Raw genomic sequence first — 27,914 nt, forward strand, 5'->3', positions numbered from 1 at the left:
GAGTCTCCAGAGCAATGTTCAGGCTGTGTTGGCATGCCACCCGAGAGGGGGCCTTGACAAGCAGATCGTCTAAGTAAGGGATCACCGAGTGTCCCTGAGAGTGTAGGACTGCTACCACTGTTGCCATGACCTTGGTGAAGACCCGTGGGGGCTGTCGCCAGGCCGAAAGGCAGTGCCACGAACTGAAGGCGTTCGTCCCCGATGGCGAAACGCAGGAAGCGCTGATGCTCTGGTGCAATCGGCACGTGGAGATAAGCATCCCTGATGTCGATTGATGCTAGGAAGTCTCCTTGGGACATCGAGGCGATGACGGAGCGGAGAGATTCCATCCGGAACCGCCTGGTTTTCACGTGTCTGTTGAGCAGTTTGAGGTCCAGAACGGGACGGAAAGATCCGTCCTTTTTTGGCACCACAAACAAGTTGGAGTAAAAACCGTGACCCCATTGCTGAAGGGGAACAGGGATCACCACTCCTTCTGCCTTCAGAGTGCTCACCGCATGAAGAAGAGCATCGGCTCGCTCGGGGGGCGGAGATGTTCTGAAGAAACGAGTCGGAGGACGAGAGCTGAACTCTATCCTGTAACCGTGAGACAGAATGTCTCTCACCCATCGGTCTTGGACATGTGGCAACCAGGCGTCGCAAAAGCGGGAGAGCCTGCCACCGACCGAGGATGCGGTTTGTGGAGGCCGAAAGTCATGAGGAGGCCGCTTTGGGAGCGGTTCCTCCGGCGTTCTTTTTAGGACGTGACTTAGACCGCCATGAATCGGAGTTCCTCTGACCCTTCTGTGGCCTGTTGGACGAGGAGAATTAAGACCTGGCTGAGGGCCGAAAGGACCGAAACCTCGATTGTACCTTCCGTTGTTGAGGTCTGTTTGGTTTGGACTGGGGTAAGGACGAGTCCTTTCCCTTGGATTGTTTAATGATTTCATCCAATCGCTCGCCAAACAGGCGGTCGCCAGAAAATGGCAAACCGGTTAAGAACTTTTTGGAAGCAGAGTCTGCCTTCCATTCACGTAGCCACATGGCCCTGCGGACTGCCACTGAATTGGCGGATGCTACCGCCGTACGGCTCGCAGAGTCCAAGACAGCATTCATGGCGTAGGACGCAAAAGCCGACGCCTGAGAGGTTAAAGACACAACCTGCGGAGTAGAGGCACGTGTGACTGCATTAATCTCAGACTGACAAGCTGAGATAGCTTGGAGTGCCCATACGGCTGCGAATGCCGGAGCAAAAGACGCGCCTATAGCTTCATAGATGGATTTCATCAGGAGCTCTATCTGCCTGTCAGTGGCATCCTTGAGTGATGCACCATTTGTCACTGCAACTATGGATCTAGCCGCCAGTCTGGAGACTGGAGGATCCACCTTGGGACACTGAGCCCAACCCTTGACTACGTCAGGGGGGAAGGGATAACGTGTGTCATTAAGGCGCTTAGTAAAGCGCTTATCCGGAAAAGCTCGGTGTTTCTGGACTGTATCTCTGAAGTTGGAGTGATCAAGAAAAGCACTCCATGTACGTTTGGGAAACCTAAATTGGAATTTCTCCTGCTGAGAAGCTGACTCCTCAATCGGAGGAGTTGGAGGAGAAAGTTCTAACACCTGATTGATGGACGCTATAAGGTCGTTTACTATGGCGTCCCCTTCAGGTGTATCAAGGTTGAGCGCGGCGTCAGGCTCAGAGCCCTGATCTGCCGCCTCCGCTTCATCCTCCAGAGAGTCCTCATGCTGAGACCCTGAGCAGTGTGATGAAGTCGAGGGAAGCTCCCAGCGGGCCTGCTTAGCCGGTCTGGGACTGCGGTCCGTGTCGGAGTCCTCACCGTGGGACCTATGAGTCGCCCCAGGAGCACTTTGCTGCTCCAACCGAGGGGGGCCTGGGGGCAATGATTCAACAGTGCCCGGGGCCTGTGTTACCGGTCTGGACTGCAAAGCCTCTAGTATCTTAGCAGACCATCTATCCATAGACTCAGAAAGTTTGTCAGCGAATACTGCAAACTCTGTCCCTGTCACCTGGACAGTGGCAGCAGGTGGTTCCACCGGGGCCGAGGGTCCCACCAGTAGCAGAGGCTCCGGCTGAGTGAGTGTCACAGGGGCCGAGCATTGCACACAATGAGGGTAGGTGGAACCTGCAGGTAGCATAGCCGCACATGAGGTACAGGTTGCAAAATAAGCCTGTGCCTTGGCACCCTTGCTTTTTGCGGACGACATGCTGTTGTCTCCTCTTAGTGCAATCAGTGAGGGTATATAGCCAAAAGCAAATAGTGCGGCCGTACAGAGTAAATGTATACAATATAAGCATATAAATATACACTTCGGCACCCAGGGGGGCCAGCACCTAGTAACAGGTGTGGCTTACCGACCGCCCTCAGCGGTTGTGTGACCACCAGATTCCCTGCCTGGGCCTGCCAGAGCTGTGGAGCTCTGTGTTGTCTCCCCTCTGAAGTTCTCCAGCGTCAGAAGTGCTGATAGGAATGGCTGCCAGCGTTCTGAGAGGAGGAGGGAGCCGTGGGCGTGCCTCAGAAAGTGCGGGAATCTGGTGCCCCGCAGTGCTCAGTGAGGGGGGAGGAGGATATCTCAGTATGCTCCAGCCCTCACCGCTGACATGCAGTCTAGCGTCCCGCCCTCACCCCTGACTGGCAGGCCCGGGGGGCGGGAGTTTGCGGTACTAGGCCGCAAAAGCCGGGGACTAAATTTATTAGCGCGGCCGGCAAACAAGCGCGGCCGGCGCGGTAGTCCCGGCGACGCAAAACACCCGGCAGGTGCTGCAGCGTCCGTTACACAGGCGCTCTATGCGCCGTCCCCAAGGGGACACAGAGTACCTCAGTGGAGCAGGGCCTGTCCCTGACGATACCCGGTCTCCTGTCCAGCAGATTCCCCCAGGGGCTGCGGAGGGAGCACGGTCCCATGCATGGTGACCGGTTAGGATCCCACTTCACCCAGAGCCCCTAAGGGATGGGGAAGGAAAACAGCATGTGGCTCCAGCCTTTGTACCCGCAATGGGTACCTCAACCTTAACAGCACCGCCGACCAGAGTGGGGTGAGAAGGGAGCATGCCGGGGGCCCTGTTATGGGCCCTCTTTTCTTCCATCCGATATAGTCAGCAGCTGCTGCTGACTAAATTGTGGAGCTTGCGTGCATGTGTGCCTCCTTCAACACAAAGCATAAAAACTGAGGAGCCCGTGATGCACGGGGGGGTGTATAGGCAGAGGGGAGGGGTTTACACTTTTAAGTGTAATACTTTGTGTGGCCTCCGGAGGCAGAAGCTATACACCCAATTGTCTGGGTCTCCCAATGGAGCGACAAAGAAAATTAGTGAAGTTCAACAGTTTTTGTCTCTGAACCAATTTGACTGTAGAACATACAAATTTGTGAACACTATTTGAGAGAAAAAGGCCTGTTGTGTACATATGAAAAAGTCTTAGGATCTTTGAGTTCAGCTCATGAAAAATGGGAGCAAAAACAAAATCTAGCTCCTTCCTCCTCTCATTGCCATAGAATCTCTTCACTAACAACTGGCATCTCTTATGCCAGGAGGAACTAAAGGTAGAGCAAGGATCTAGAGGCAGAGCGAGGAGCTAGAGGCAGAGCGAGGAGCTAGAGGCAGAGCGAGGAGCTAGAGGCAGAGCGAGGAGCTAGAGGCAGAGCAAGGAGCTAGAGGCAGAGCAAGGAGCTAGAGGCAGAGCAAGGAGCTAAAGGCAGAGCTCCTCCCCTTCCTCCCTCTTCTTTCTACACTGGAGATCTTTTTTCAGAAATAATGCAATCTACATTGATCAACATTTGAAGGTATTTTTGTAAGGGGTACACCGTGCTACTAGAACAGTGTTTTACAAAAGATACAAAGTTTATCAACATAAAACCTTTATTTTTCTCAAAACGGGATGATCGTAATTAGAAAACAACAATGACTGTAGCACAGAGAAAGATTATACCTACATTTTCTGACGGTAACAACAGTAGAGATAGGCGGACTCGCAGAAAACCAGTACCGGCGATTCCCTGGGGTTTTTTTTTTAAACCCGGTTCCGATACAGAATCCGGTCCCTGTATGAGGGGCTGCTGATAAGTCTTTGACTTTGTGATCTTTTTTTGTTTTTATGGTACCGAATGTTACATCACATGAAAGCTTTACGTGTCTAATAAATGTTTTCAAAATTTTGTTTGTTGCTTATGGCAACAGTGTTCTACGCACGCGGGAAAACAAAATGGCGGCGTCTAATGCGATATTCACAGCAACTGAGAGCAGAGGAGTGATAAAATTCTTGTTTCTGCAAGGAAAGTCCACGAAGGATATTCATGGTAATATGTCGCAGATATTGGGGGATCAATGCCCTTCATATTCCACAGGTAAGAACTAGGTTGCCAAATTTAAAATGGGCCACTTCAGCACCAATAATGAGGAATGTCCTGGACAACAGAGAGTGGTTCTTGTTCCGAAGATGGTAGATGCTGTGCACAACCTCATAATGGAGAATCCACGAATTTCAGCTAAAGCAAAAACGGACAACATGGGGATTTCTCGTTAAAGTGTTTGTGTCACTATCCAAGAATATTTGAACATGAAGAAGTTATCTGCAAAGTGGGTCCCCAAACATTTGACAACAGGTCAGAGAAGCATGCGAGTGAAAACTTAAATTCTGGAACACAAATATTACCTGTATTGCTGTTCTAGTACTGGCATTTTAAAGTTTAGTTTATGCCCGTTTCCTGGTACTGCTTTTACATTACAATCCTGAGCTGTGTCAATTCCTGCAGGAAAAAAGCATATTTGTAAAAAGCATCTAACAAACATGTAGCTTTGAATTTGGTAATAAAATTCTTTACAGACCATATCTACAGATATACAGGGAATTGTCAGCATCAAGCACCGCAAAGTGATTGCTCTTCTCGGGATCTGTATGAAAAGCAACCTCATTCGCAACATGCGGGAACTGCATGTGAAATGTGCACATCGGAGGAGGAACCACACCCTGACCGAAGGAGGTCACCAAAACTTTATCTGCACAGAAGAAGGCAAATGCATGTTTAATAATCATTCCCAATACATTTACAGTACAGGCAGATCAGTGACATTAGAGACACTCAAGGAATACACAAAACAACTAATAATTAAACTTCTTACCACCATCAATGACAGCCACATCATTCTGCCCTCCAGATCCCAGCCCACCACTGTCTGTACTCCAGGTCCAGTCATAACAGAGGTACTGCCATTCACTGCACACAACATGCAGTCTGTACGAGATCTCGGGGTCCCACACCACAGACACAACGCTCCTGTTTTCCTCACTCCCGAAATGTAAGCTTTGCTTTAGATACCAGTGATAATTTCCAACCACCCAGAGTTGCACTAAGAAGAAAATGTATGATAAACAAAAAGATGTATCAAATAAATCAACAACAAAAAATTATATGGAATGACTACTACTAATATAAAGCAAAACTCCTTCTTAATTGCTTAAAGATGACCTTAAACAAGGTCAAAACCGGTGAGATATTGGTCATATTTTGTTCTCTCAGCTCCCCTAGGTAAACCATTTTTTGTTTTGGAGAAGCAATTGAGAAGAGGTCGACCAACCAGAAAACATAAGTGATTTTAGGCCTACTATGGTAGCAGCATGGACCAATCATGGTCCGTGCTGCCTACAAGCTTAGCATCTCAAACACTGCCCTGGAGACGTAAATGTAGAATATAGCCAAGGCCATGGTCTGTCCAGGTTGTTAAGAAGAGAAAAATTTACACCGCCATTTTTTGCTTTGTTTTTGTCCTTCCAAGAGCCATAACTTTTCTATAATTTTCTGGCAGTGTAACCTTATTAGCATTTTTGTTTCTTTGCTGGACAAGTTATAGTCTTTAATTACACCGTTCACTTTAACATATACCATCCAAAAAAAGAGGAAAAAAATATTCTTCATTTGTGCACGATTATGGTGATGCCAAACATCGTTTTTGTTTATTTTTATCTTTCAGTAGCTAAAAAAAAATCTGAAATTTCCAAAAAGAAAAAATAGTTTAAGTTGTTATTTTCTGAGATATGTATATTTTTATATTTGCATCCAAAAAGCTACATAAGAGCTTGGAAAATTGTAGTTTTTATTGATACCAGTTTTAGGTACATAACATTTCTGGCTTGAGTGAAGTGTGGCCTCTGAAAAATGGTAATTCTGGGATTATGATTTTTTTTTTCTCTTTAAAGGGGTTGTCCACTACTCAGGCAACTCTTCCTCAATCATTATGTTTCCCACCTTATGAAATAAGAACACATATTTTCACCTGTGGTGCGGGTGCTGTTCCAGTGGTGTCGGTGCCATCTCTCCAAGGGCTCGTGTGACATAACACTGACTGACACTTGCACAAACTGTCTTTGTCCTATATGTGGTTTTTAGGATAAGAAAGAGAGAACATTCCAATTGTTCTGTTTTAAGTATTTATTGAATAAAGTGTATTTTACGAGAGTAGTTGAATCAGGTGTTTTTTTGGATTAATTACTACCTCTTACATTGAACTTGTGGTTATAGTATAACATCTCTGCAGCCAATGAGCGAAAGCTTTACTCTCCCCTCCTTTGGACAAATCAGACATCCTGAGGAAGTTAGCACTGAGGCTGCTCTCTGACTTCCTCCAGATGTCTGATTTGTCCAACGAAGTAGACAGTTAAGCAGCTTCTTATTGGCTGCAGAGCTCACATGACAATGTCACACAAGCTGCGGGAGAGCCAGTGCTAACACTGTTGGAATGGTGCCCACATTGGAGGTGAGTATAGGTATTTTTTTTAATGGAGGAACATAGTGATTGAAAAGTAGTGGACAACCCCTTTAAAAGCGGCAACCATACTAATCAATGTTATAATGTCATATATCTTGATTTTTGAACCTGGGGGTGATTCAAATTAATACAATTTTCATGTTTTTCAGGCCCCTTAGTGGGCTTGAACATGTGATCATTTCATTGCTTGTTTTTTACACGGCAATGTTTCAGTGTTGCGATATTTAGAAGGAATGACAATCTGCTTGAAGCCTGTTACTGGTCTTCATGGGAATACAAAGGCGGCGGCAACAGAAGTCTTCACTGTGCTCCCAACTGCCATGTTAAGCACTGGCACTGATCATATCGCAGGAGGCTTGATGAGCCCGCCAACGGAATCAGAGCACCATTGGGATTCCTCCATTTGCTTTTGTTAAAAGTTACACAGCAGTGATCAGAGCAAGCTTTAAGTGACGAGCTGGCGGTATAAAGTCACAGATTCATCAGCTCGCTTTATACATGTGCATCTTAACATAGGACATACAGTTAGGTCCAGAAATATTTGGACAGTGACACAATTTTCGCGAGTTAGGCTCTGCATGCCACCACATTGGATTTGAAATGAAACCTCTACAACAGAATTCAAGTGCAGATTGTAACGTTTAATTTGAAGGGTTGAACAAAAATATCTGATAGAAATTGTAGGAATTGTACACATTTCTTTACAAACACTCCACATTTTAGGAGGTCAAAAGTAATTGGACAAATAAACCAAACCCAAACAAAATATTTTTATTTTCAATATTTTGTTGCGAATCCTTTGGAGGCAATCACTGCCTTAAGTCTGGAACCCATGGACATCACCAAACGCTGGGTTTCCTCCTTCTTAATGCTTTGCCAGGCCTTTACAGCCGCAGCCTTCAGGTCTTGCTTGTTTGTGGGTCTTTCCGTCTTAAGTCTGGATTTGAGCAAGTGAAATGCATTTTCAATTGGGTTAAGATCTGGTGATTGACTTGGCCATTGCAGAATGTTCCACTTTTTAGCACTCATGAACTCCTGGGTAGCTTTGGCTGTATGCTTGGGGTCATTGTCCATCTGTACTATGAAGCGCCGTCCGATCAACTTTGCGGCATTTGGCTGAATCTGGGCTGAAAGTATATCCCAGTACACTTCAGAATTCATCCGGCTACTCTTATCTGCTAGTATGTCATCAATAAACACAAGTGACCCAGTGCCATTGAAAGCCATGCATGCCCATGCCATCACGTTGCCTCCACCATGTTTTACAGAGGATGTGGTGTGCCGTTCCCTTTCTTCTCCAAACTTTTTTCTTCCCATCATTCTGGTACAGGTTGATCTTTGTCTCATCTGTCCATAGAATACTTTTCCAGAACTGAGCTGGCTTCATGAGGTGTTTTTCTGCAAATTTAACTCTGGCCTGTCTATTTTTGGAATTGATGAATGGTTTGCATCTAGATGTGAACCCTTTGTATTTACTTTCATGGAGTCTTCTCTTTACAGTTGACTTAGAGACAGATACACCTACTTCACTGAGAGTGTTCTGGACTTCAGTTGATGTTGTAAACGGGTTCTTCTTCCCCAAAGAAAGTATGCGGCGATCATCCACCACTGTTGTCATCCGTGGACGCCCAGGCCTTTTTGAGTTCCCAAGCTCACCAGTCAATTCCTTTTTTCTCAGAATGTACCCGACTGTTGATTTTGCTACTCCAAGCATGTCTGCTATCTCTCTGATGGATTTTTTCTTTTTTTTCAGCCACAGGATGTTCTGCTTCACATCAATTGAGAGTTCCTTAGACCGCATGTTGTCTGGTCACAGCAACAGCTTCCAAATGCAAAACCACACACCTGTAATCAACCCCAGACCTTTTAACTACTTCATTGATTACAGGCAGGTTAACGAGGGAGACGCCTTCAGAGTTAATTGCAGCCCTTAGAGTCCCTTGTCCAATTACTTTTGGTCCCTTGAAAAAGAGGAGGCTATGCATTACAGAGCTATGATTCCTAAACCCTTTCTCCGATTTGGATGTGAAAACCCTCATATTGCAGCTGGGAGTGTGCACTTTCAGCCCATATTATATATATAATTGTATTTCTGAACATGTTTTTGTAAACAGCTAAAATAACAAAACTTGTGTCACTGTCCAAATATTTCTGGACCTAACTGTACTATCTCTGTACTGTATACTGTACTGTATCTATCAAGAAGGGATTAATAAAATGATTATTCTGCAGGCTCATAAACAGCTATTTCTTACTCTTCCCCACACGGTAACAAGTATCCGTATAATACCGTTCACTCAAAAGCCTGCTGGTGGAGTCTGGATTTGTATGTACATACAAAGACAATGGTCCCAATGCTGAAATAATGGAACATTTTTACTTTCTATTGGAATTCTGAAATGAAAAGTGCTTAAAAAGAGTTCTCAGATCAAGTCATAAAAGACGTTCTCAATTTACTTAAATGGCGGCGTTTTAATATTTTATCACATTTCTCCCCTTGAACATTTTTTTTTATAGAAAAGGAAAATATAAACATAAGAATCCCAGTTTAGTTATGTTATTCTATTTTTTTGGATTTACCATAAGTATTGGGCTTTGAACCCTCCTTCTCAATATCCCGAAGCCAAACAGCTAAAACTGTTGAATCGGAGTTCCACAAAAGTTCCTTCACCTGTTCCAAAGAGAATATAATGCCATTACCGAATGTTCTAATTTCTGTCAAAAAAGATGTAGGAAAACTAAAAGTCCTTTTATACAAAATCTAACTATCAAGCAATATGCCCATCCTTACAAAAAAAAAGAGAATTTTGTTTACTTACCGTAAATTCTTTTTCTTATAGTTCCGACATGGGAGACCCAGACCATGGGTGTATAGCTTCTGCCTCCGGAGGACACACAAAGTACTACACTAAAAAGTGTAGCTCCTCCCTCCGAGCATAAACACCCCCTGGATGACTCACATCTAGCCAGTTTAGTGCAAAAGCTGAAGGAGGACATCCACCCACAAGTAGAGAGAGTAAAACCCGGAATAACCGGAACCTCTGTCTACAACAACAGCCGGTGAAAACACACGGAACAAGAACTGCCAACAGGCAACAGGGAGGGTGCTGGGTCTCCCATGTCGGAACTATAAGAAAAAGAATTTACAGTAAGTAAACAAAACTCTCTTTTTCTTCATCATTCCTTATGGGAGACCCAGACCATGGGACGTCTCAAAGCAGTCCATGGGTGGGAAACAAATAGAAACTGAGAAGTAGGCAAAACCTAACTTCACAAATGGGCGACAGCCGCCTGAAGGATGCGTCTGCCCAAGCTCGCATCTGCCGAAGCATGAGCATGCACTTGTTAGTGCTTCGAAAAGATGTGCAGACTAGAACAAGTGGCAGCCTGACAGACCTGCTGAGCCGTAGCCTGGTGCCTGAAAGCCCAAGAGGCAACGACAGCTCTGGTCGAGTGCGCCCTAATCCCCGGCGGGGGAGGCACCTGAGTACACTGGTAGGCATCGGATATGGCCGACCTAATCCAACGAGCTAGGGTCGGTTTAGAAGCCGAGAGACCCTTGCGCTGACCTGTGGTCAGCACAAAAAGAGAGGTGCACCGCCTAAGGGCAGCGGTGCGTGACACATAGATCCGGAGCGCCCGCACCAAATCTAAAGTATGCAACGCTTTCTCAAAGCGATGCACAGGGGCCGGACAAAGGGAAGGCAATGAAATGTCCTGGTTAAGGTGGAAAGGCGACACCACCTTAGGGAGAAAGTCCGGAGTCGGACGGAGAACCACCTTGTCTTGGTGAAAAACCAAAAAGGGTGACTCCGAAGAGAGCGCAGCCAAATCAGAGACTCTCCTGAGAGAAGTTATGGCCACCAGAAAGACCACTTTCTGTGAAAGGCGAAACAAAGAAACCTCCCTAAGAGGCTCAAAGGGGGGTTTCTGTAAGGCCGTGAGGACCAGGTTGAGGTCCCAGGGATCCAGAGGCCGCCGGTAAGGCAGAATGATGTGAGATGCGCCCTGCATGAAGGTGCGCACCTGGGCCAGTCGGGCGATACGCCGCTGGAACAACACTGACAGAGCCGAGACCTGTCCCTTGAGGGAATTGAGGGATAGTCCTAGCTGCAGACCGGACTGTAGAAAGGACAGGATGGTCGGCAAGGAAAACGGCCAAGGAGCATGACCGGAAGAGCGACACCAGGACAGGAAAATTCTCCAAGTCCTGTGGTAAATCCTGGCTGAGGAAGACTTCCGAGCCTGAGTCATAGTGGAGATGACCTCGGAAGGAATGCCTGAAGCCGTCAGGATCCAGGACTCAAGAGCCACGCCGTCAATCTGAGAGCCGCAGAATTCTGGCGGAAAAACGGACCTTGTGAGAGAAGGTCTGGGCGGTCCGGGAGATGCCACGGCACCTCTACGGACAGACGGAGCAGGTCTGGGTACCAAGCTCGTCTGGGCCAGTCTGGAGCAATGATTATGACCCGACGGCCCTCCATTCTGATCTTGCGCAGGACTCTGGGCAAGAGAGCTAGAGGGGGAAACACGTAGGCCAGACGGAACTGGGACCAATCTTGAACCAGCGCGTCCGCCGCCAAGGCCTGAGGATCGTGGGAGCGAGCCACGTAAACCGGGACCTTGTTGTTGTGCCGGGATGCCATTAGATCCACTTCCGGAGTTCCCCACTTGCGGCAGATTGACCGGAACACTGCCGGATGCAGTGCCCACTCGCCGCTGTCCACGGTTTGACGGCTGAGATAATCTGCCTCCCAGTTTTCTACGCCTGGGATGTGGACTGCGGATATGGTGGACTTGGAATCCTCCGTCCACTGAAGGATACGTTGAACTTCCAACATTGCCAGGCGGCTGCGTGTCCTGCCTTGGTGATTGATGTAGGCAACTGCTGTCGCGTTGTCTGACTGGAATCGAATGTGCTTGCCCGCCAACAGGTGGTGAAAGGCTACAAGAGCTAGGAGCACAGCTCTGATTTCCAGCACATTGATCGAGAGGGCTGATTCGGACGGAGTCCAAGTGCCCTGTGCTCGGTGGTGGAGAAACACTGCTCCCCAGCCGGATAGACTGGCGTCCGTGGTGAGAATCACCCAGGACGGGGCCAGAAAGGAGCGTCCCTGGGACAGAGAGAGGGGCCGAAGCCACCACTGAAGGGAGCTCCTGGTCTGTGGCGACAGAGCCACTAGCCTGTGCAAGGAAGAGGTCCGCTTGTCCCAACAGCGGAGGATGTCCAGCTGCAGGGGACGCAGATGGAACTGGGCAAAGGGAACCGCTTCCATTGACGCCACCATCTGACCCAGAACCTGCATGAGGTGCCTGATGGAATGACGGCGGGGCCTCAGCAGAGAGCGTACCGCCAGATGAAGGGACTGCTGTTTGACTAAGGGCAGCTTCACAAGTGCCGGCAGAGTCTCGAATTGCATCCCTAGGTACGCAAGTTCCTGGGTCGGGGTCAGAGTGGACTTGGGCAGATTGACAAGCCACCCGAATTGAACAAGCGTGGCGAGAGTGAGCGAGACACTCCGCTGACAGTCTGCACTGGATGAAGCCTCGACTAGAAGGTCGTCCAGGTAAGGAATCACTGCCAACCCCTGGAGGTGCAGAACCGCAACCACTGCTGCCATGACCTTGGTGAATACACGAGGGGCTGTGGCTAACCCGAAGGGGAGAGCCACGAATTGGAAATGTTCCTCTCCGATTGCAAAACGTAGCCAACGCTGGTGTGAAACTGCAATTGGCACATGCAGATAGGCATCTCTGATGTCGATGGATGCTAGAAAATCTCCCTGGGTCATTGAGGCAATGACCGATCGCAGAGATTCCATGCGAAAGTGCCGCACCTGAACATGCTTGTTGAGAAGCTTGAGATCCAGGATGGGCCGGAAGGAACCGTCCTTCTTGGGGACTAGGAAGAGGTTTGAGTAGAAACCTCTGAACAGTTCCCGGGCGGGAACCGGTACAATTACTCCGTTGGCCTGCAAGGAAGCCATGGCCTGAGAGAAGGCGGCGGCTTTGGAGCAGGGGGGAGTGGACAGAAAAAAATCTGTTTGGCGGGCTGGAAGAAAATTCTATCCTGTAGCCGTGGGAGATGATATCCCGCACCCACTGATTGGAGACGTGTTGGAACCACACGTCGCCAAAGTGGGAGAGCCTGCCACCGACCAAGGACGTTGCTGGCGCAGCCAGATAGTCAAGAGGAGGCTGCCTTAGTGGCAGCGGCTCCTGCGGTCTTCTGAGGACGCGGCTTCGTGCGCCAGCTGGGTTTTCGATCCTTGGCTGAGTTAGTGGACGAGGCTGAGGGTTTAGAGGATGACCAGTTAGAGGAACGAAAGGAACGAAACCTCGACTGGTTCCTGCCCTGGACAGGTTTCCTGGTTTTAGTTTGTGGCAAGGAAGTACTCTTCCCGCCAATAGCTTCCTTAATAATTTCATCCAGTTGTTCACCGAACAGCCGGGACCCAGCAAAGGGGAGCCCAGCAAGGTACTTCTTAGAAGAAGCGTCTGCTTTCCACTCTCGAAGCCACAAGATCCTGCGGATCGCGAGGGAAATAGCGGAAGCCACCGCAGTGCGGTGAGAAGCCTCCAGAATGGCAGACATGGCATTGGATGAAAAAGCCGAAGCCTGGGAAGTTAAGGCAACCATTTCGGGCATAGAGTCCCTGGTGAGGGAATGCATCTCCTCCAGAGAAGCAGAGACGGCCTTAAGAGCCCACACCGCTGCAAAAGACGGGGAGAACGAGTCCCCTACCGCCTCATATACAGATTTGGCCAGAAGGTCAACCTGGCGGTCAGTGGGATCCTTAAGTAAGGTGCCATCGGCCACAGATACAACTGTCCGGGCTGAGATTCTAGACACCGGAGGATCTACCTTTGGTGAATGAGCCCACTCCTTGACCACCTCTGGTGGAAAGGGAAAACGTTCATCAGAACTACGCTTTGGGAAGCGTTTGTCAGGACAGGCCCTGGGCTTGGTCACAGTGGCCTGAAAACTGGAGTGGTTAAAAAACATACTCCTTGCTCTCTTAGGTGAGGTAAACTGGTGTTTTTCTACCAGAGAGGCTTGTTCCTCCGACACTGGTGGATTGAGGTCCAGTACGGAATTAATGGACGCAATCAAGTCACTAACATCCGCATCCCCTTCAGATAAATCAATGGGGTACATAGAGGTAGCGTCCGAGCCCACAGAAAAGGCATCCTCCTCGCCCTGCACTTCAGCTCGTGAATCAGAGCCGTGGGACGAGGAAGGAGAAGAGTCCCTGCGTCTCCGTTTAGGAGGACGGGGTCCGGGAACAGATGAAAAATCCTCCGTGAGCTCTGCAGAGCGAGTCGGAGCAGCAGAGGCGCCCTGCGAAGGGGGCTGATGCATAGTCAGCAGAGTCCGGGACAGCTGTCCCATGGAGTCGGCAAAGGACTGGGAGACAGCTTTAGAAAACTATGCTACCCAAGCCGGGGGTTCAGCGACCGGGACCGGAGCAGCCGGAGGGACCCCTGGGGAGATTCCAGGCTGAGGCACCACCATGTTAGAGCAGGCATCACAATGTGGATATGTGCTCGGTTCAGGCAGTATGAGCTGACATGCAGTGCATATAGAGTAAAGCCTTGCAGCCTTGCTCCTAGTGAGAGACATGCTGCTGAGGTGGGGGCTCTGCAGTAAGAACACACTCCTTCAGAATGACCCTCAGAGAGTGTATAATAAAGCCCACAACCAGAGGTTGTGGCTTACCAGACCGTTGTGTGCCCTCCGGATTCCACAGCTCGGACCCCCAGACAGGTTGCAGAGATGCAGCAGTCAGCGCCGATCAGTGTGTAAACGCTGATAAAATGGCGCCGGAGTGAGGAGGGGGGGCGGGGTTTAGTCCAAGAGCGGGAACCGGAGGGCCAAGGGGATATACAAGGGAGGGAAACATCTCCTCAGATAGGAGTGTCCTCCCCTGAGCTGAACGGCCGGTGGGCGGCGCCGCACTGTCCCCCTGCATGACTGACATGCAGGGGCAGTGAAAACGAAACTAGGCCGCAGCCGAAGCCGGGGCCTAAATTTTCTCATGCGGCCGACGAGCAGGCACCCTCGGCGCGGTTCTCAGGAGAAAACCAGAGAACCGGCCGGAAATCACAGAACAGTGACATAACACACTCTCCCCACAATAAATGCACAAGGGACCCTTCAATAACGTCTCAATACTTAGCTTATGAGACGCAGGGCCAGGTCCCTGAGTGGTGAGCGCTCCGTCCGGCAGGGTCCTGAAAGGGCTGCGGATGGAGACCGGTCTCCTGCAAAGCAGAGAGAACCGTGATGGCTCCCACTTCAAGCCAGAGCCCGAGGGATGGTGAAGGAGCGCGGCATGTAAGGCTCCAGCCTTGTAAATCAACCTTAACAGCACCGCCGACACAGTGGGGTGAGAAGGGACATGCCGGGAGTCCAGCTTGGACCCGCTTTTCTTCCAACTCTTTGAAATCAAAAATCAAAAATCAGATGAGAATGCATGTGTGTGTGACCTCCTGAACACAAAGCATTAAACTGGCTAGATGTGAGTCATCCAGGGGGTGTATATGCTCGGAGGGAGGAGCTACACTTTTTAGTGTAGTACTTTGTGTGTCCTCCGGAGGCAGAAGCTATACACCCATGGTCTGGGTCTCCCATAAGGAACGATGAAGAAATGTCCTTGAACTTATTCTCTTCAATTAGTAGAACACATGAAATCTGCTTTCCGATACACTCACAAGACACCATTATATTTAGAGTTACAAGGCAAGATTATAGTGTCACAAGTATAAGCCTTTCCTTTGACTTCAGTCCCACGCTTAACAACACTAGCCCTAGTGTGTCCATGCCAGTGTCCGCCATGCTGCTGCTAATATCATATTGTCAGGCAGTCCGCTCTTGGTAACCTGGAAGTTGTATTGCAATAAAGTAATTAAACATGAAATAAAAAAATAGGACTGGTGTTATCTGACCATTAGGAACCCCCACCTATTGTGAGATTCATCAACCACACTTCCTATTCTTGACAGATGGGCGATAGTACATATATAGCCTTAAGGCCCCATATAAATCAGACTAACAATTGGCTGAAGACACCAATGTCGATGGATTAATGTGCATGGGGACACCAGCTGACTCATGGTGGGCACAGATGTCGATTGTCCATGTCTGATTTCAGACAGATTATGGCTTCCTTCTCCCGCAGATCATCTGACTCATCAGATGGTGGCCTTCCCATAGAGAAAACAGGAGCACTCAGGTGTACAGGAGTGTGGAGGAGATGGCTGATAGCCATCTAATGTGTAAGGCCTGCTCCAACGAGAGTTTTGTTGGAGGAGATGGCTGATAGCCATCTACTGTGTATGTCCAGCTCCAATGGGAGTGTTAAATGAGATGGCTGATAGCCCTCTACTGTGTATGACCAGCTACAATGGGAGTGTTGTTGGATGAGATGGCTGATAGCCATCTAATGTGTAAGGCCTGCTCCAATGGGAGTGTTGGATGAGATGGCTCATAGCCATCTACTGTGTATGGCCAGCTCCAATGGCATTGTTGGATGAGATGGCAGATTATAGATTTGGATTATCTATAATACTTTTATTTTTCTAAAAAAAACTCTGGTACACTGGGTGTGTTCAGATTTGCGCTGAAGAATCAGCTCTGCACCTGCGGAATCCAGTGTGGGAAGGGTACAGCACCACAATGTACAATATGGCTTCCATTATGAGCAGATATCACGACACAGATGTTTACAGAGCATTAACTATGTGACTTTCATACCTTACTGCCCCAGATCATTTGTTTGTATGTTAACTGTATTACTTTTATCTGATCATTCCAAATATGTATCCATATTTCAAGAAAAAAAATTTCAATTTTAACTCTTCCCTATATCTTACTGCTAAATTAAACATAATTGAGTAACATATGAGTCTAAGTCCAATATTTGTAAAATAGTTATCAAGTTCTGACTCACCTGAACCTCACTTTTTGCAAAAGGAAGCGTGAATTCTCCATGTAAAAGACCATTCTTCTCGAAGAAAACCACATCATGTTTATTAGGCTTGCTCTGAGTGGAGGCGATCAAACTACCTGAAGGCCTTGAGGTTATAAAATAAAAGGAGGATTAAAGGGGTTGTCACACAATTAAATTTTAAAGGGATTGTCCTGGTCAAAGAGCCAATCAATGCAATAGTCACATTGGCTTTAGTCATGTCATCATCACAGTCTAAAAACAAAGACCAGAGATAAGCAGAGCAAGACGAGGAAGAAGAGTATTCTCAGGATTGTTATTTTCAACAACTGCAACCCTGGGTACTAAAAAAAAAATTAGTACCAGGCAACCCCTCAAAGGATGCCCTTTAAATTTTCTTTTAAATCACACTACACAACAATTTTTCAATCAGAAGTTGGTTTGTTTGTTTTTTTTAAAAAAAATAAAAAATCAATGCTGTACTTTTTTCTGCTATGAAGTGACAAAGCAAAAATAAAAGGACTGTTCTGATCATTTTAACAGGAGTTTCTGTCAGTATAAACAAGTTCTATTATGTCTAAAAAATTTAATAAATCAGCTCGTGTCCAAAATAGTGGCTTAGTCCTGCCGATGAACTTTACATAACAAATTCACCTGGTTTGTAAAAAATGGCAGAAAATATACAGCATCAGATATAATGCAAAAATCTTGTTCAGAAAGGTGAGGAGGGGGAGTGGGTGTTGCGCCAAGATGCATAGGAAAACTCTGAAGCCAATTCATCCAAGCAAAAGTGGCATAAAAGCTTTGAAACTCTGTAGAGCAAAAATTGTGCAACTTTTGACGTTCTAACGCCACTCTGAATCAGCCCCGCCAAAATGGGCGAAACTGGGGGGAGCCATGATGGGGCGGGAATGATGCAATTCATCAAAACTGATAGCGTTTTTTGTAGGGCAAAAAAACAACACCAGTCCCTGACTGGAGTAGCATTACTGGAGCACTGCACTCAGAATTACCACCTAATTCATCAAGTTACCATGGCTTTTGTACTCATCATAACTGGTGAAGCATGGTCGTATGCTACGCTGATCTTGATGGATCAGCCCCCTTGGTTTTTATATTGCTGTATAAACTAAAAAATAAAATAGAAGAAAAATGCATCCTTGTTGTTGACTGGATAAAACTTACTTCCAGGACAGAGCCTGCTCCAAGCCTTCCACAGGTTGACTGGTAGCCTGTAAGGATAGTTCTCTATTCCACACTCTTATCTTACGAGAACCTGTGAATCAATTTAGAAGACAGATGAGCTGGAGAACTGAGATTTTAGATGGAACTTTTACCTGCAGATTTCACCAAAGATACAATAACTAATTAAGAAGACTTTATTCTTTTAAAAAGGATTTAATTACTGGGGCCAAGATAGTTAAGGCCCCCATACATATTAGACTAAAGGCCGCTTTACACGCTGCGACATCGCTAGCATTTGCTGGCGATGTCGAGCGCGATAGCACCCGCCCCCGTCGTACGCCGATATGTGGTGATCGCTGCCGTAGTGAACATTATCGCTACGGCAGCATCACACGCACATACTTGCTCTACGACGTCGCTGTGACTGGCAAACCGCCTCCTTTCTAAGGGGGCGGTTCGTTCAGCGTCACAGCGACGTCACAGCAGCGTCACTGAACGGCCGTCCAATAGAAAAGGAGGGGCGGAGATGAGCGGGACGTAACATCCCACCCACCTCCTTCCTTCCTCATTACCGCAGGTAAGGTGAGGTTCCTCGTTCCTTCGGTGTCAAACATAGCGATGTGTGCTGCCGCAGGAACGACGAACAACATCGTACATGCAGCAGCAACAATAATTGAGAATAGGGAGGCATGTCACTGATTAGCAATTTTGAAAGTTTTTGCGACGATTCAAAATCGCTCATAGGTGTCACACACAACGACATCGCTAACGCAGACGGATGTGCGTCACAAATTCCGTGACCCCAAGGACATCGCTTTAGCGATGTCGTAGCGTGTAAAGCAGCCTTTACATTAGTCAAACACGCTAATATTGGTGGGCTCAGCAGACCATCTAATGTGTATGCAGGCCTCCCGACTTTCCCTCAATAGATGATGTAAGGAAAAAAAAGAATCTGATGCCCAATTTCAGACAACTGATAATTTTGCTCTGCAGATCTCATCTGGGTGGTCAAGTGTAGGGGGAGATAGGGAGTACAGCAGAGCTGAGAGTGCTTTGGCATGAAAACGGCAAGAAGGGTTTGTAATAACACATAGTTCTACTGTACAAAAACGAAAGCAAATCCAGCGCCTTGGCAGGGAGACTCGAGTGATAAAACTCCAAACTTTATTGTATCAAAATTAAAATACAAAAATACAGACCACTATGTGGGGGGACAATCCACGGACAGAGGAAAAATTTCTACGTTTCGACCAGTAGAGGTCTTAGTCATGGAATGAAGGAAGGTCTCCAGTGGAGGTGATTTAAAACCACATGCACACCACGTCATCAGAGCAGGTGCTCTAATTAAGGAATGTGTTACCAGTCCATTCAAAGTGAATGTGTGCAAACATATGTAACAAGACATAATAGAGACAAAAAATAAAAAACTACACAATATGGCAGTCTGTGAGAAAAATTAAAATAAAAATGAATACAGAGGAAGAAGATCCAGAAAAAAAAGCAAAAACCCATATATGCAAAAAATGTAATCAGGAGGATGTAATCACATGATGCATGAGGAGAGAAAGAAAAAAAAAATTCTCTCTTTTCTCTCTTTTTTTTTTTCCTTTTTCCCTTTCCCCCCTCCTCTTCCCAAAAACATCCCTATCTCTCCTTCTTCTCACTATCTATTATTGGATCAAATACTAGGTTGACAAAAACTAATTTTTTGTCGTTTTTTTTTGTTTTTTTTCTTTTTTATGAATTATTTTATTATTAGATCCAAGAGAGAAGGAGAAGAGGGGGGGAAGAAACAAAAGCAAAAAACCCCTAAGGGGGAGGGGAGAGGAATAACTCCTTATGAATACTGTATGATGAGGTCTTTTCTAAAATGCATACCATGTGGAACTTGAGTACCCAATTTAAAAATCCAAAAAGACTCCCTGTTAAAAAATTTTCTACGATAGTCACCCCCTCTCAACGGCTTGTAGACTTTCTCGATACCAGAAAAGATAAGAGAATCAAGGTTCCTATTGTGTATAGAAACAAAATGTCTAGTGACCGCAGATACATTAACAGCCGTTAAATTTGACGCATCGGACATGTGCCGTCTGATGCGTTTTTTTCAACGGGCCACTAGTGCATCCCACGTACTGGATTCTGCAGGCCGTGCATTCAATCAGATAGATGACGTTTGGTGTGTTACAATTAATTAAATCTTTTATGTCATAGGATAGACCGGTGGTGATAGAAGTAAAAGTTTTACTTTTTTTGACATGCTTGTAAGAAATACACTGATTGTGACCACAGCCGTAGAACCCAGTACATGAGAGCCAATTTTTGTTGTTTTTATTAGTATTCTGTGAGTCTTTGCTGGCAACAAAACTGGGAGCCAACAGATTTGATAAATTGAGAGCCCCTTTAGCAACAAAATTGATGGAATAGCTAGTGAGGATTTGACTTAAGTTGTTATCTTGATGTAAAAAAGGTAAGTATTTTCTGATGATTTTTACAATATCATTAAATTGCGGGGAATAAGCCGTAGCAAATGTTATTTTGTCAAGATGTTTCTTACAGGAAAATCTACTTTTAAAAAGTCAAAACATTTTTGTGAAAAAATTCCTTCTGTTAATCCCTCCTCTAATAATTTATCCAATTTAGATTTGAAAAAATTAGTGGGATCTCCTGATAAACTTATGTAGGTTTGGGAATCAGACAAAATATTTTTATTACTCTTCAAGTAAGATTACTGGATTTAATATTAGATATTTTATCCAGATTTATCAAATCACATTCAATTTTCTCCTGAAAACTGTCTAAACTAGAAGGCCGGGATTGCAGAGGGTAGAAAAAAAGAGAATTTTGTTTACTTACCGTAAATTCTTTTTCTTATAGTTCCGTATTGGGAGACCCAGACATTGGGTGTATAGCTTCTGCCTCCGGAGGACACGCAAAGTACTACACTAAAAAAGTGTAGCTCCTCCCTCTGAGCATATACACCCCCTGGATAACCAAATCTAGCCAGTTTAGTGCAAAAGCTGAAGGAGAATAGCCACCCACAAGTAGAGATAGAGCAAGAACCGGAAAAACCGGAGCCTCTGTCTACAACAACAGCCGGTGAGAACACGCGGAAACAGAAACTGCCAACAGGCAACAGGGAGGGTGCTGGGTCTCCCAATACGGAACTATAAGAAAAAGAATTTACGGTAAACAAAATTCTCTTTTTCTTTATCGCTCCTATGGGAGACCCAGACATTGGGACGTCTCAAAGCAGTCCATGGGTGGGAATAAACAGCAAACTGGGAAGTAGGCGGAACCTAACGTCACAAATGGGCGACAGCCGCCTGAAGGATGCGTCTGCCCAAGCTCGCATCTGCCGAAGCATGAGCATGCACTTGGTAGTGCTTTGAAAAGGTATGCAGACTAGTCCAAGTGGCAGCCTGACAGACCTGCTGAGCCGTAGCCTGGTGCCTGAAAGCCCAAGAGGCACCGACAGCTCTGGTCGAGTGTGCCTTGATTCCCGGCGGGGGAGGCACCTGAGTACACTGGTAGGCATCGGAAATGGCCGACCTAATCCAACGAGCTAAGGTCGGCTTAGAAGCAGAGAGGCCCTTACGCCGACCTGTGGTTAGCACAAAAAGAGAGGTGCACCGCCTAAGAACAGCGGTGCGAGACACATGGATCCGGAGCGTCTGCACCAGATCCAGAGTATGCAACACTTTTTCAAAGCGATGAACAGGAGCCGGACAAAAGGAAGGCAGGGAAATGTCCTGGTTCAGGTGGAAAGGAGAAACCACCTAAGGGAGAAAGTCCGGAGTCGGACGGAGAACCACCTTGTCTTGATGAAAAACCAAAAAAGGTGACTCCGAAGAGAGACCAGCCAAATCAGAGACTCTCCTGAGGGAAGTTATGGCCACTAGAAAGACCACTTTCTGTGAAAGACGAGACAAAGAAACCTCCCTAAGAGGCTCAAAGGGGGGTTTCTGCAAGGCCGTGAGGACCAGATTGAGGTCCCAGGGATCCAAGGGCCGCCGGTAAGGCGGAATGATGTGAGACGCGCCCTGCATGAAGGTGCGCACTTTAGCCAGCCGGGCAATACGCCGCTGGAACAACACTGACAGAGCCGAGACCTGTCCCTTGAGAGAATTGAGGGATAGTCCTAGCTGCAAACCGGACTGTAGAAAGGACAGGAGGGTCGGCAAGGAAAAAGGCCAAGGAGCATGGCCGGAAGAGCGACACCAGGACAGGAAAATTCTCCAGGTCCTGTGATAGATTTTGGCCGAGGAAGACTTCCGAGCCCGAGTCATAGTGGAGATTACTTCAGGAGGGATACCAGAAGTCGTCAAGATCCAGGACTCAAGAGCCACGCCGTCAATCTGAGAGCCGCAGAATTCTGGCGGAAAAACGGACCTTGTGAGAGAAGGTCTGGGCGGTCCGGGAGATGCCACGGCACCTCTACGGACAGACGGAGCAGGTCTGGGTACCAAGCTCGTCTGGGCCAGTCTGGAGCAATGATTATGACCCGACGGCCCTCCATTCTGATCTTGCGCAGGACTCTGGGCAAGAGAGCTAGAGGGGGAAACACGTAGGACAGACGAAACTGGGACCAATCCTGAACCAGAGCGTCCGCTGCAAAGGCCTGAGGATCGTGGGAGCAAGCCACGTAAACCGGAACCTTGTTGTTGTGCCGGGATGCCATTAGATCCACTTCCGGAGTGCCCCACTTGCGGCAGATTGACCGAAACACTGCAGGGACCACTCGCCACTGTCCACGGTTTGACGGCTGAGATAATCTGCCTCCCAGTTTTCCACGCCTGGGATGTGGACTGCGGATATGGTGGACTTGGAGTCCTCCGTCCACTGAAGGATGCGTTGAACCTCCAACATTGCCAGGCGGCTGCGTGTCTGATGGTGATTGATGTAGGCAACCGCTGTCGCGTTGTCTGACTTGACTCGGATGTGCTTGCCCGCCAACAGGTGGTGAAAGGCTAAGAGAGCTAGAAGCACAGCTCTGGTTTCCAGCACACTTATCGAGAGGGCTGATTCGGACGGAGTCCAAGTGCCCTGCGCTCTGTGGTGGAGATATACCGCTCCCCAGCCGGATAGACTGGCATCCGTGGTGAGGATCACCCAGGATGGGGCCAGGAAGGAGCGTCCCTGAGACAGAGAGAGGGGCCGAAGCCACCACTGAAGGGAGCCCCTGGTCTGTGGCGACAGAGCCACTAACCTGTGCAAGGAGGAAGTCCGCTTGTCCCAACAGCGGAGAATGTCCAGCTGCAGAGGACGCAGATGGAACTGGGCAAAGGGAACCGCTTCCATTGACGCCACCATCTGACCCAGCACCTGCATTAGGTGCCTGATGGAATGACGGCGGGACCTCAGCAAAGAGCGCACCGCCAGATGGAGGGACTGCTGTTTGACTAAGGGCAGCTTCACAAGTGCCGGCAGAGTCTCGAATTGCATCCCTAGGTACGTGAGCTTCTGGGTCGGAGTCAGAGTGGATTTGGGCAGATTGGCAAGCCACCCGAATTGGACTAGAGTGGCGAGAGTGAGCAAGACACTCCGCTGACAGTCTGCACTGGATGAAGCCTTGACTAGAAGGTCGTCCAGGTAAGGAATCACTGCCAACCCCTGGAGGTGCAGAACCGCAACCACTGCTGCCATGACCTTGGTGAATACTCGAGGGGCCGTGGCTAACCCAAAGGGGGAGAGCCACGAATTGGAAATGTTCCTCTCAGATTGCAAAACGTAGCCAACGCTGGTGTGAAACTGCAATTGGCACATGCAGATAGGCATCTCTGATGTCGATGGATGCCAGGAAATCTCCTTGGGTCATTGAGGCAATGACTGATCGCAGAGACTCCATGAGAAAATGCCGCACCTGAACATGCTTGTTGAGAAGCTTGAGATCCAGGATGGGCCGGAAGGAACCATCCTTTTTGGGAACTAGGAAGAGATTTGAGTAGAAACCTCTGAACCGTTCCCGGGCGGGTACCGGTACAATTACTCCGTTAGCCTACAAGGATGCCACGGCCTGAGAGAAGGCAGCGGCCTTGGAGCAGGGGGGAGTTGACAGAAAAAATCTGTTTGGCGGGCTGGAAGAGAATTCTATCCTGTAGCCGTGGGAGATGATATCCCGCACCCACTGATCGGAGACGTGTTGAAACCACACGTCGCCAAAGTGGGAGAGCCTGCCACCGACAAAGGACGTTGCTGGCGCAGCCAGATAGTCAAGAGGAGGCTGCCTTAGTGGCAGCAGCTCCTGCGGTCTTCTGAGGACGCGGCTTCATGCGCCAGTTGGGTTTTTGGTCCTTGGCTGAGTTAGTGGACGAGGCCGAGGGCTTAGAGGACGACCAGTTGGAGGAACGAAAGAAACGAAACCTCGACTGGTTCCTGCCCTGGACAGGTTTCCTGTTTTTAGTTTGTGGCATGGAAGTACTCTTCCCGCCAGTAGCTTCCTTAATAATTTCATTCAGTTGTTCACCGAACAGCCTGGACCCAGCAAAAGGGAGCCCAGCAAGGAACTTCTTTGAAGAAGCGTCTGCCTTCCACTCTCGAAGCCACAAGATCCTGCGGATAGCGAGGGAATTAGCCGAAGCCACCGCAGTGCGGTGAGAAGCTTCCAGCATGGCAGACATGGCATAGGATGAAAAAGCTGAAGCTTGGGAAGTTAAGGCAACCATTTCGGGCATAGATTCTCTGGTGAGGGAATGCATCTCCTCTAGAGAAGCAGAGATGGCTTTGAGAGCCCACACTGTTGCAAAATATGGGGAGAACGAGGCCCCTGCCGCCTCATATACAGATTTGGTCAACCTGGCGGTCAGTGGAATCCTTAAGAGAGGTGCCATCAGCCACTGATACCACTGTCCGGGCTGAAAGTCTAGACACCGGAGGGTCTACCTTTGGTGAATGAGCCCACTCCTTGACCACCTCTGGTGGAAAGGGAAAACGGTCATCAGAACCACGCTTTGGGAAGCGTTTGTCAGGACAGGCCCTAGGCTTGGTCACAGTGGCCTGAAAACTGGAGTGGTTAAAAAACACACTCCTTGCCCTCTTAGGCAAGGTAAACTGGTGCTTTTCTGCCAGAGAGGGTTGCTCCTCTGATACTGGCGGATTGAGGTCCAGTACAGAATTAATGGACGCAATCAAATCACTAACATCTGAGTCACTTTCGGACAGATCAATGGGGCACATGGAGGCCGCCTCCGAGCCCTCAGTAACGGCATCCTCCTCGTCCTGCGAGTCAGCTCTTAAATCAGAGCCGCGGGACGAGGAAAGAGAGGGAGCCCTGCGTCTCCTCTTAGGAGGACGGGGTCTGGGACCAGATGAAGAATCCTCTGTGAGCTCCGCTGAGAGAGCCCTAGCAGCAGAGGCGCCCTGAGAAGGGGGCTGATGCATGTTCAGCAAAGTCCGGGACAGCTGTCCCATGGAGTCGGCAAAAGACTGGGAGATTGACCTAGAGAAGGATTCTACCCAAGCCGGGGGTTCAGCCACCGGAGCAGGAGCAGCCGGAGGGACCACTGTGGGTGCGATTCCAGGCTGAGGCATTGTCAGGTTAGAGCAGGCATCACAATGTGGATATGTGCTCGGTTCAGGTAGTATGAGCTTAAATGCAGTGCATATTGAGTACAGCCTTGCAGCCTTGCTCCTTGTGTGAGACATGCTGCTGAAGTGGGGGCTCTGAGCCAGAATGACCCCCAGAGAGTATATAAGCAGGTCCACAACCGGAGGTTGTGGCTTACCAGACCGTTTGTGTGCCCTCCAGATCCCACAGCCCGGACCCCCAGACAGATTAGCAGGGATGCTGCAGCCAGCGCCGATCGCTGAGAGAACGCTGATAAAATGGCGCCGGAGCGAGGAGAGGGGGCGGGACCTACTCTGAGAGCGGGATCTGGAGGGCCAAGGAGATTTACAGGGGAGGGGACATTTACTCAGAGAGGAGTGTCCCTCCCCTGTGCCGAACGGCCGCTGGGCGGAGCCGCACTGTCCCTCTGCATGATTGACATGCAAGGGCAGTGAAATCGAAACTAGGCCTCAGGCGAAGCCGGGGCCTAAATTTAAGCGATGCAGCCGGCGCGCAGGCTCCATCGGCGCGGTTCTCAGGTGACAACCAGAGAACCGGCCGGAAATGTCAGAACAGTTACACAGCACACTCTCCCCAACAATAAAGTACAAGGGACCCCCCCGAACATAAACGTCTCAGATACTTAGCTTGTGAGACGCAGGGTTTCAAGTCCCTGGGGATGAGTGCTCCGTCCAGCAGGATCCAGAAGGCCTGCGGATGGAGACCGGTCTCCTGCAAAGCAGGGAGAACCGTGCTGGCTCCCACTTCAAGCCAGAGCCCGAGGGATGGTGAAGGAGCGCGGCATGTAAGGCTCCAGCCCTGGAATCAACCTTAACAACACCGCCGACATAGTGGGGTGAGAAGGGACATGCCAGGAGTCCAGGCTTGGACCCGCTTTTCTTCAAAAACTTTCCAAAATGAAAAATCAGATGAGAATGCATGTGTGGATGTATGCCTCCTGAACACAAAGCAATGAACTGGCTAGATTTGGTTATCCAGGGGGTGTATATGCTCAGAGGGAGGAGCTACACTTTTTTAGTGTAGTACTTTGTGTGTCCTCCGGAGGCAGAAGCTATACACCCAATGTCTGGGTCTCCCATAGGAACGATAAAGAAATGGATTAGATGTAAGAAACTCCGTGTCTGGAGACTGATCATAAGTCCTAGATTCTGACTCCAATTGACGCAATTCAACATGTCGCATTAGTTCTCCAAATTCTGGTATTAGATTCAAGTCCTCTTGTATGGGTGTGAATATGGTCCGATTCTCAGAATCACACATGGTATCATCCTTGAAGTGACATTTGAGTGTGAGGTTTCTTGCTAGTTTATTAATGTCCAAAAGAGTATTAAAAATATCAAATTTAGGGGGCGTGGCATGGACCTCATGTAGAGAGGACGCAGCGTGGGTGAGCTCCTGCCTGGATCCTGAATCATCCAGCACACCGGCCTTGCTGACAAGCTCTACCGACCCTGGAGGGCTGCAATACTACTTATAAACACCCGGGGAAGCGAGCACCGCCAGGATATGCCGACCCGCAGCAGTAATAAAAAGGACAGAGACGCGCAGGAGCGCGCCTCTGAAGAGTCCAATATGGCGCCGCCGGCGTCCACACCATCCCGCGGTGGAGCAGTGGAAGTAGCAGGCAGGCTGGAGCGGTTCGCCAGAGTGGCCCCTGGCACAGAGCCTACCTCCAACAGGGCACCCGATGGCAGCGCTGAACGGGCCTTGGAGCAGGGAGATTACATACCCGACGGCGAGACTGTGAGTACCCTGGGCCCTGCATGTTCAGCAGCACAAGATATGCAGACACGGAGGCCTGCGCTGGCAGAGGGAGGAGGGGGAGATGTGGAGCAAACAACACCTATCTTCACTGAGGCCATACTGAGAGACATTCTGGCAGCAATTAACTCTTGCAATACCACATTGGCCACCCTAAGCAGCCAGATGGGAACTGTCACCTCAGATATGGCCTGTATTAAACGTGAGCTGCAGGGGGTGACTGTCAGAATGGGGGAGCTGGAGGAAGAGTGAGTACAACATAGGATAAATTACCACCAATGTCACGAGAGCTGGGAAAGGCCACGCAAAATATTTCCACACTGCTAAACAAGGTGGATGATTTGGAGAACCGCTCCCGCAGAAGTAATTTGAGACTGGTGGGGGTCCCAGAGAGGATGGAGGGCAATGACCCATTGAATTTCTTTGAAAAATGGCTTAAAGATACCATGGGAAAAGACATACTGTCCCCTTTCTTCACCATTGAAAGGGCGCACAGGGTCCCTGCGCGTGCCCCACAGCCGGGAGCACCCCCACGTCCTATTCTGATTAAACTACTGTACTATAAAGATAAGGACACTATCCTGCGCAGAGCCAGAGATATCAAAGAACTTGCAATTGATGGGAGGAAGATATCAATATTTCCTGATTTCTCCATGGAAGTGCAACGTAAAAGATCGCAATTCATTGAGATCAA

At 48.5% G+C, this 27,914-nt stretch overlaps 1 protein-coding gene across 2 annotated transcripts in view; it reads right to left on the minus strand.

The window, feature by feature from the left end:
* ELP1 (elongator acetyltransferase complex subunit 1) overlaps window positions 1-27,914 on the minus strand; it is a 216,587-nt gene that overhangs the window by 125,941 nt on the left and 62,732 nt on the right. For both annotated transcript variants that reach the window (XR_012754623.1, XM_075352448.1), the window contains exons 8-13: window positions 17,896-17,986; window positions 16,714-16,837; window positions 9,341-9,431; window positions 5,117-5,344; window positions 4,823-4,993; window positions 4,650-4,743 (exon numbers count right to left, since the gene is read on the minus strand). Coding sequence is in view for 1 of the 2 variants with exons in the window: in XM_075352448.1 (XP_075208563.1) it covers window positions 4,650-4,743; window positions 4,823-4,993; window positions 5,117-5,344; window positions 9,341-9,431; window positions 16,714-16,837; window positions 17,896-17,986 (799 nt within the window). In the remaining variant the exon portion in view is untranslated. The remainder of the gene's footprint in view (window positions 1-4,649; window positions 4,744-4,822; window positions 4,994-5,116; window positions 5,345-9,340; window positions 9,432-16,713; window positions 16,838-17,895; window positions 17,987-27,914) is intronic.

The sequence above is a fragment of the Anomaloglossus baeobatrachus genome, chromosome 1, assembly GCF_048569485.1.
Source record: "Anomaloglossus baeobatrachus isolate aAnoBae1 chromosome 1, aAnoBae1.hap1, whole genome shotgun sequence".
In the NCBI taxonomy this organism is placed as follows: domain Eukaryota; kingdom Metazoa; phylum Chordata; class Amphibia; order Anura; family Aromobatidae; genus Anomaloglossus; species Anomaloglossus baeobatrachus.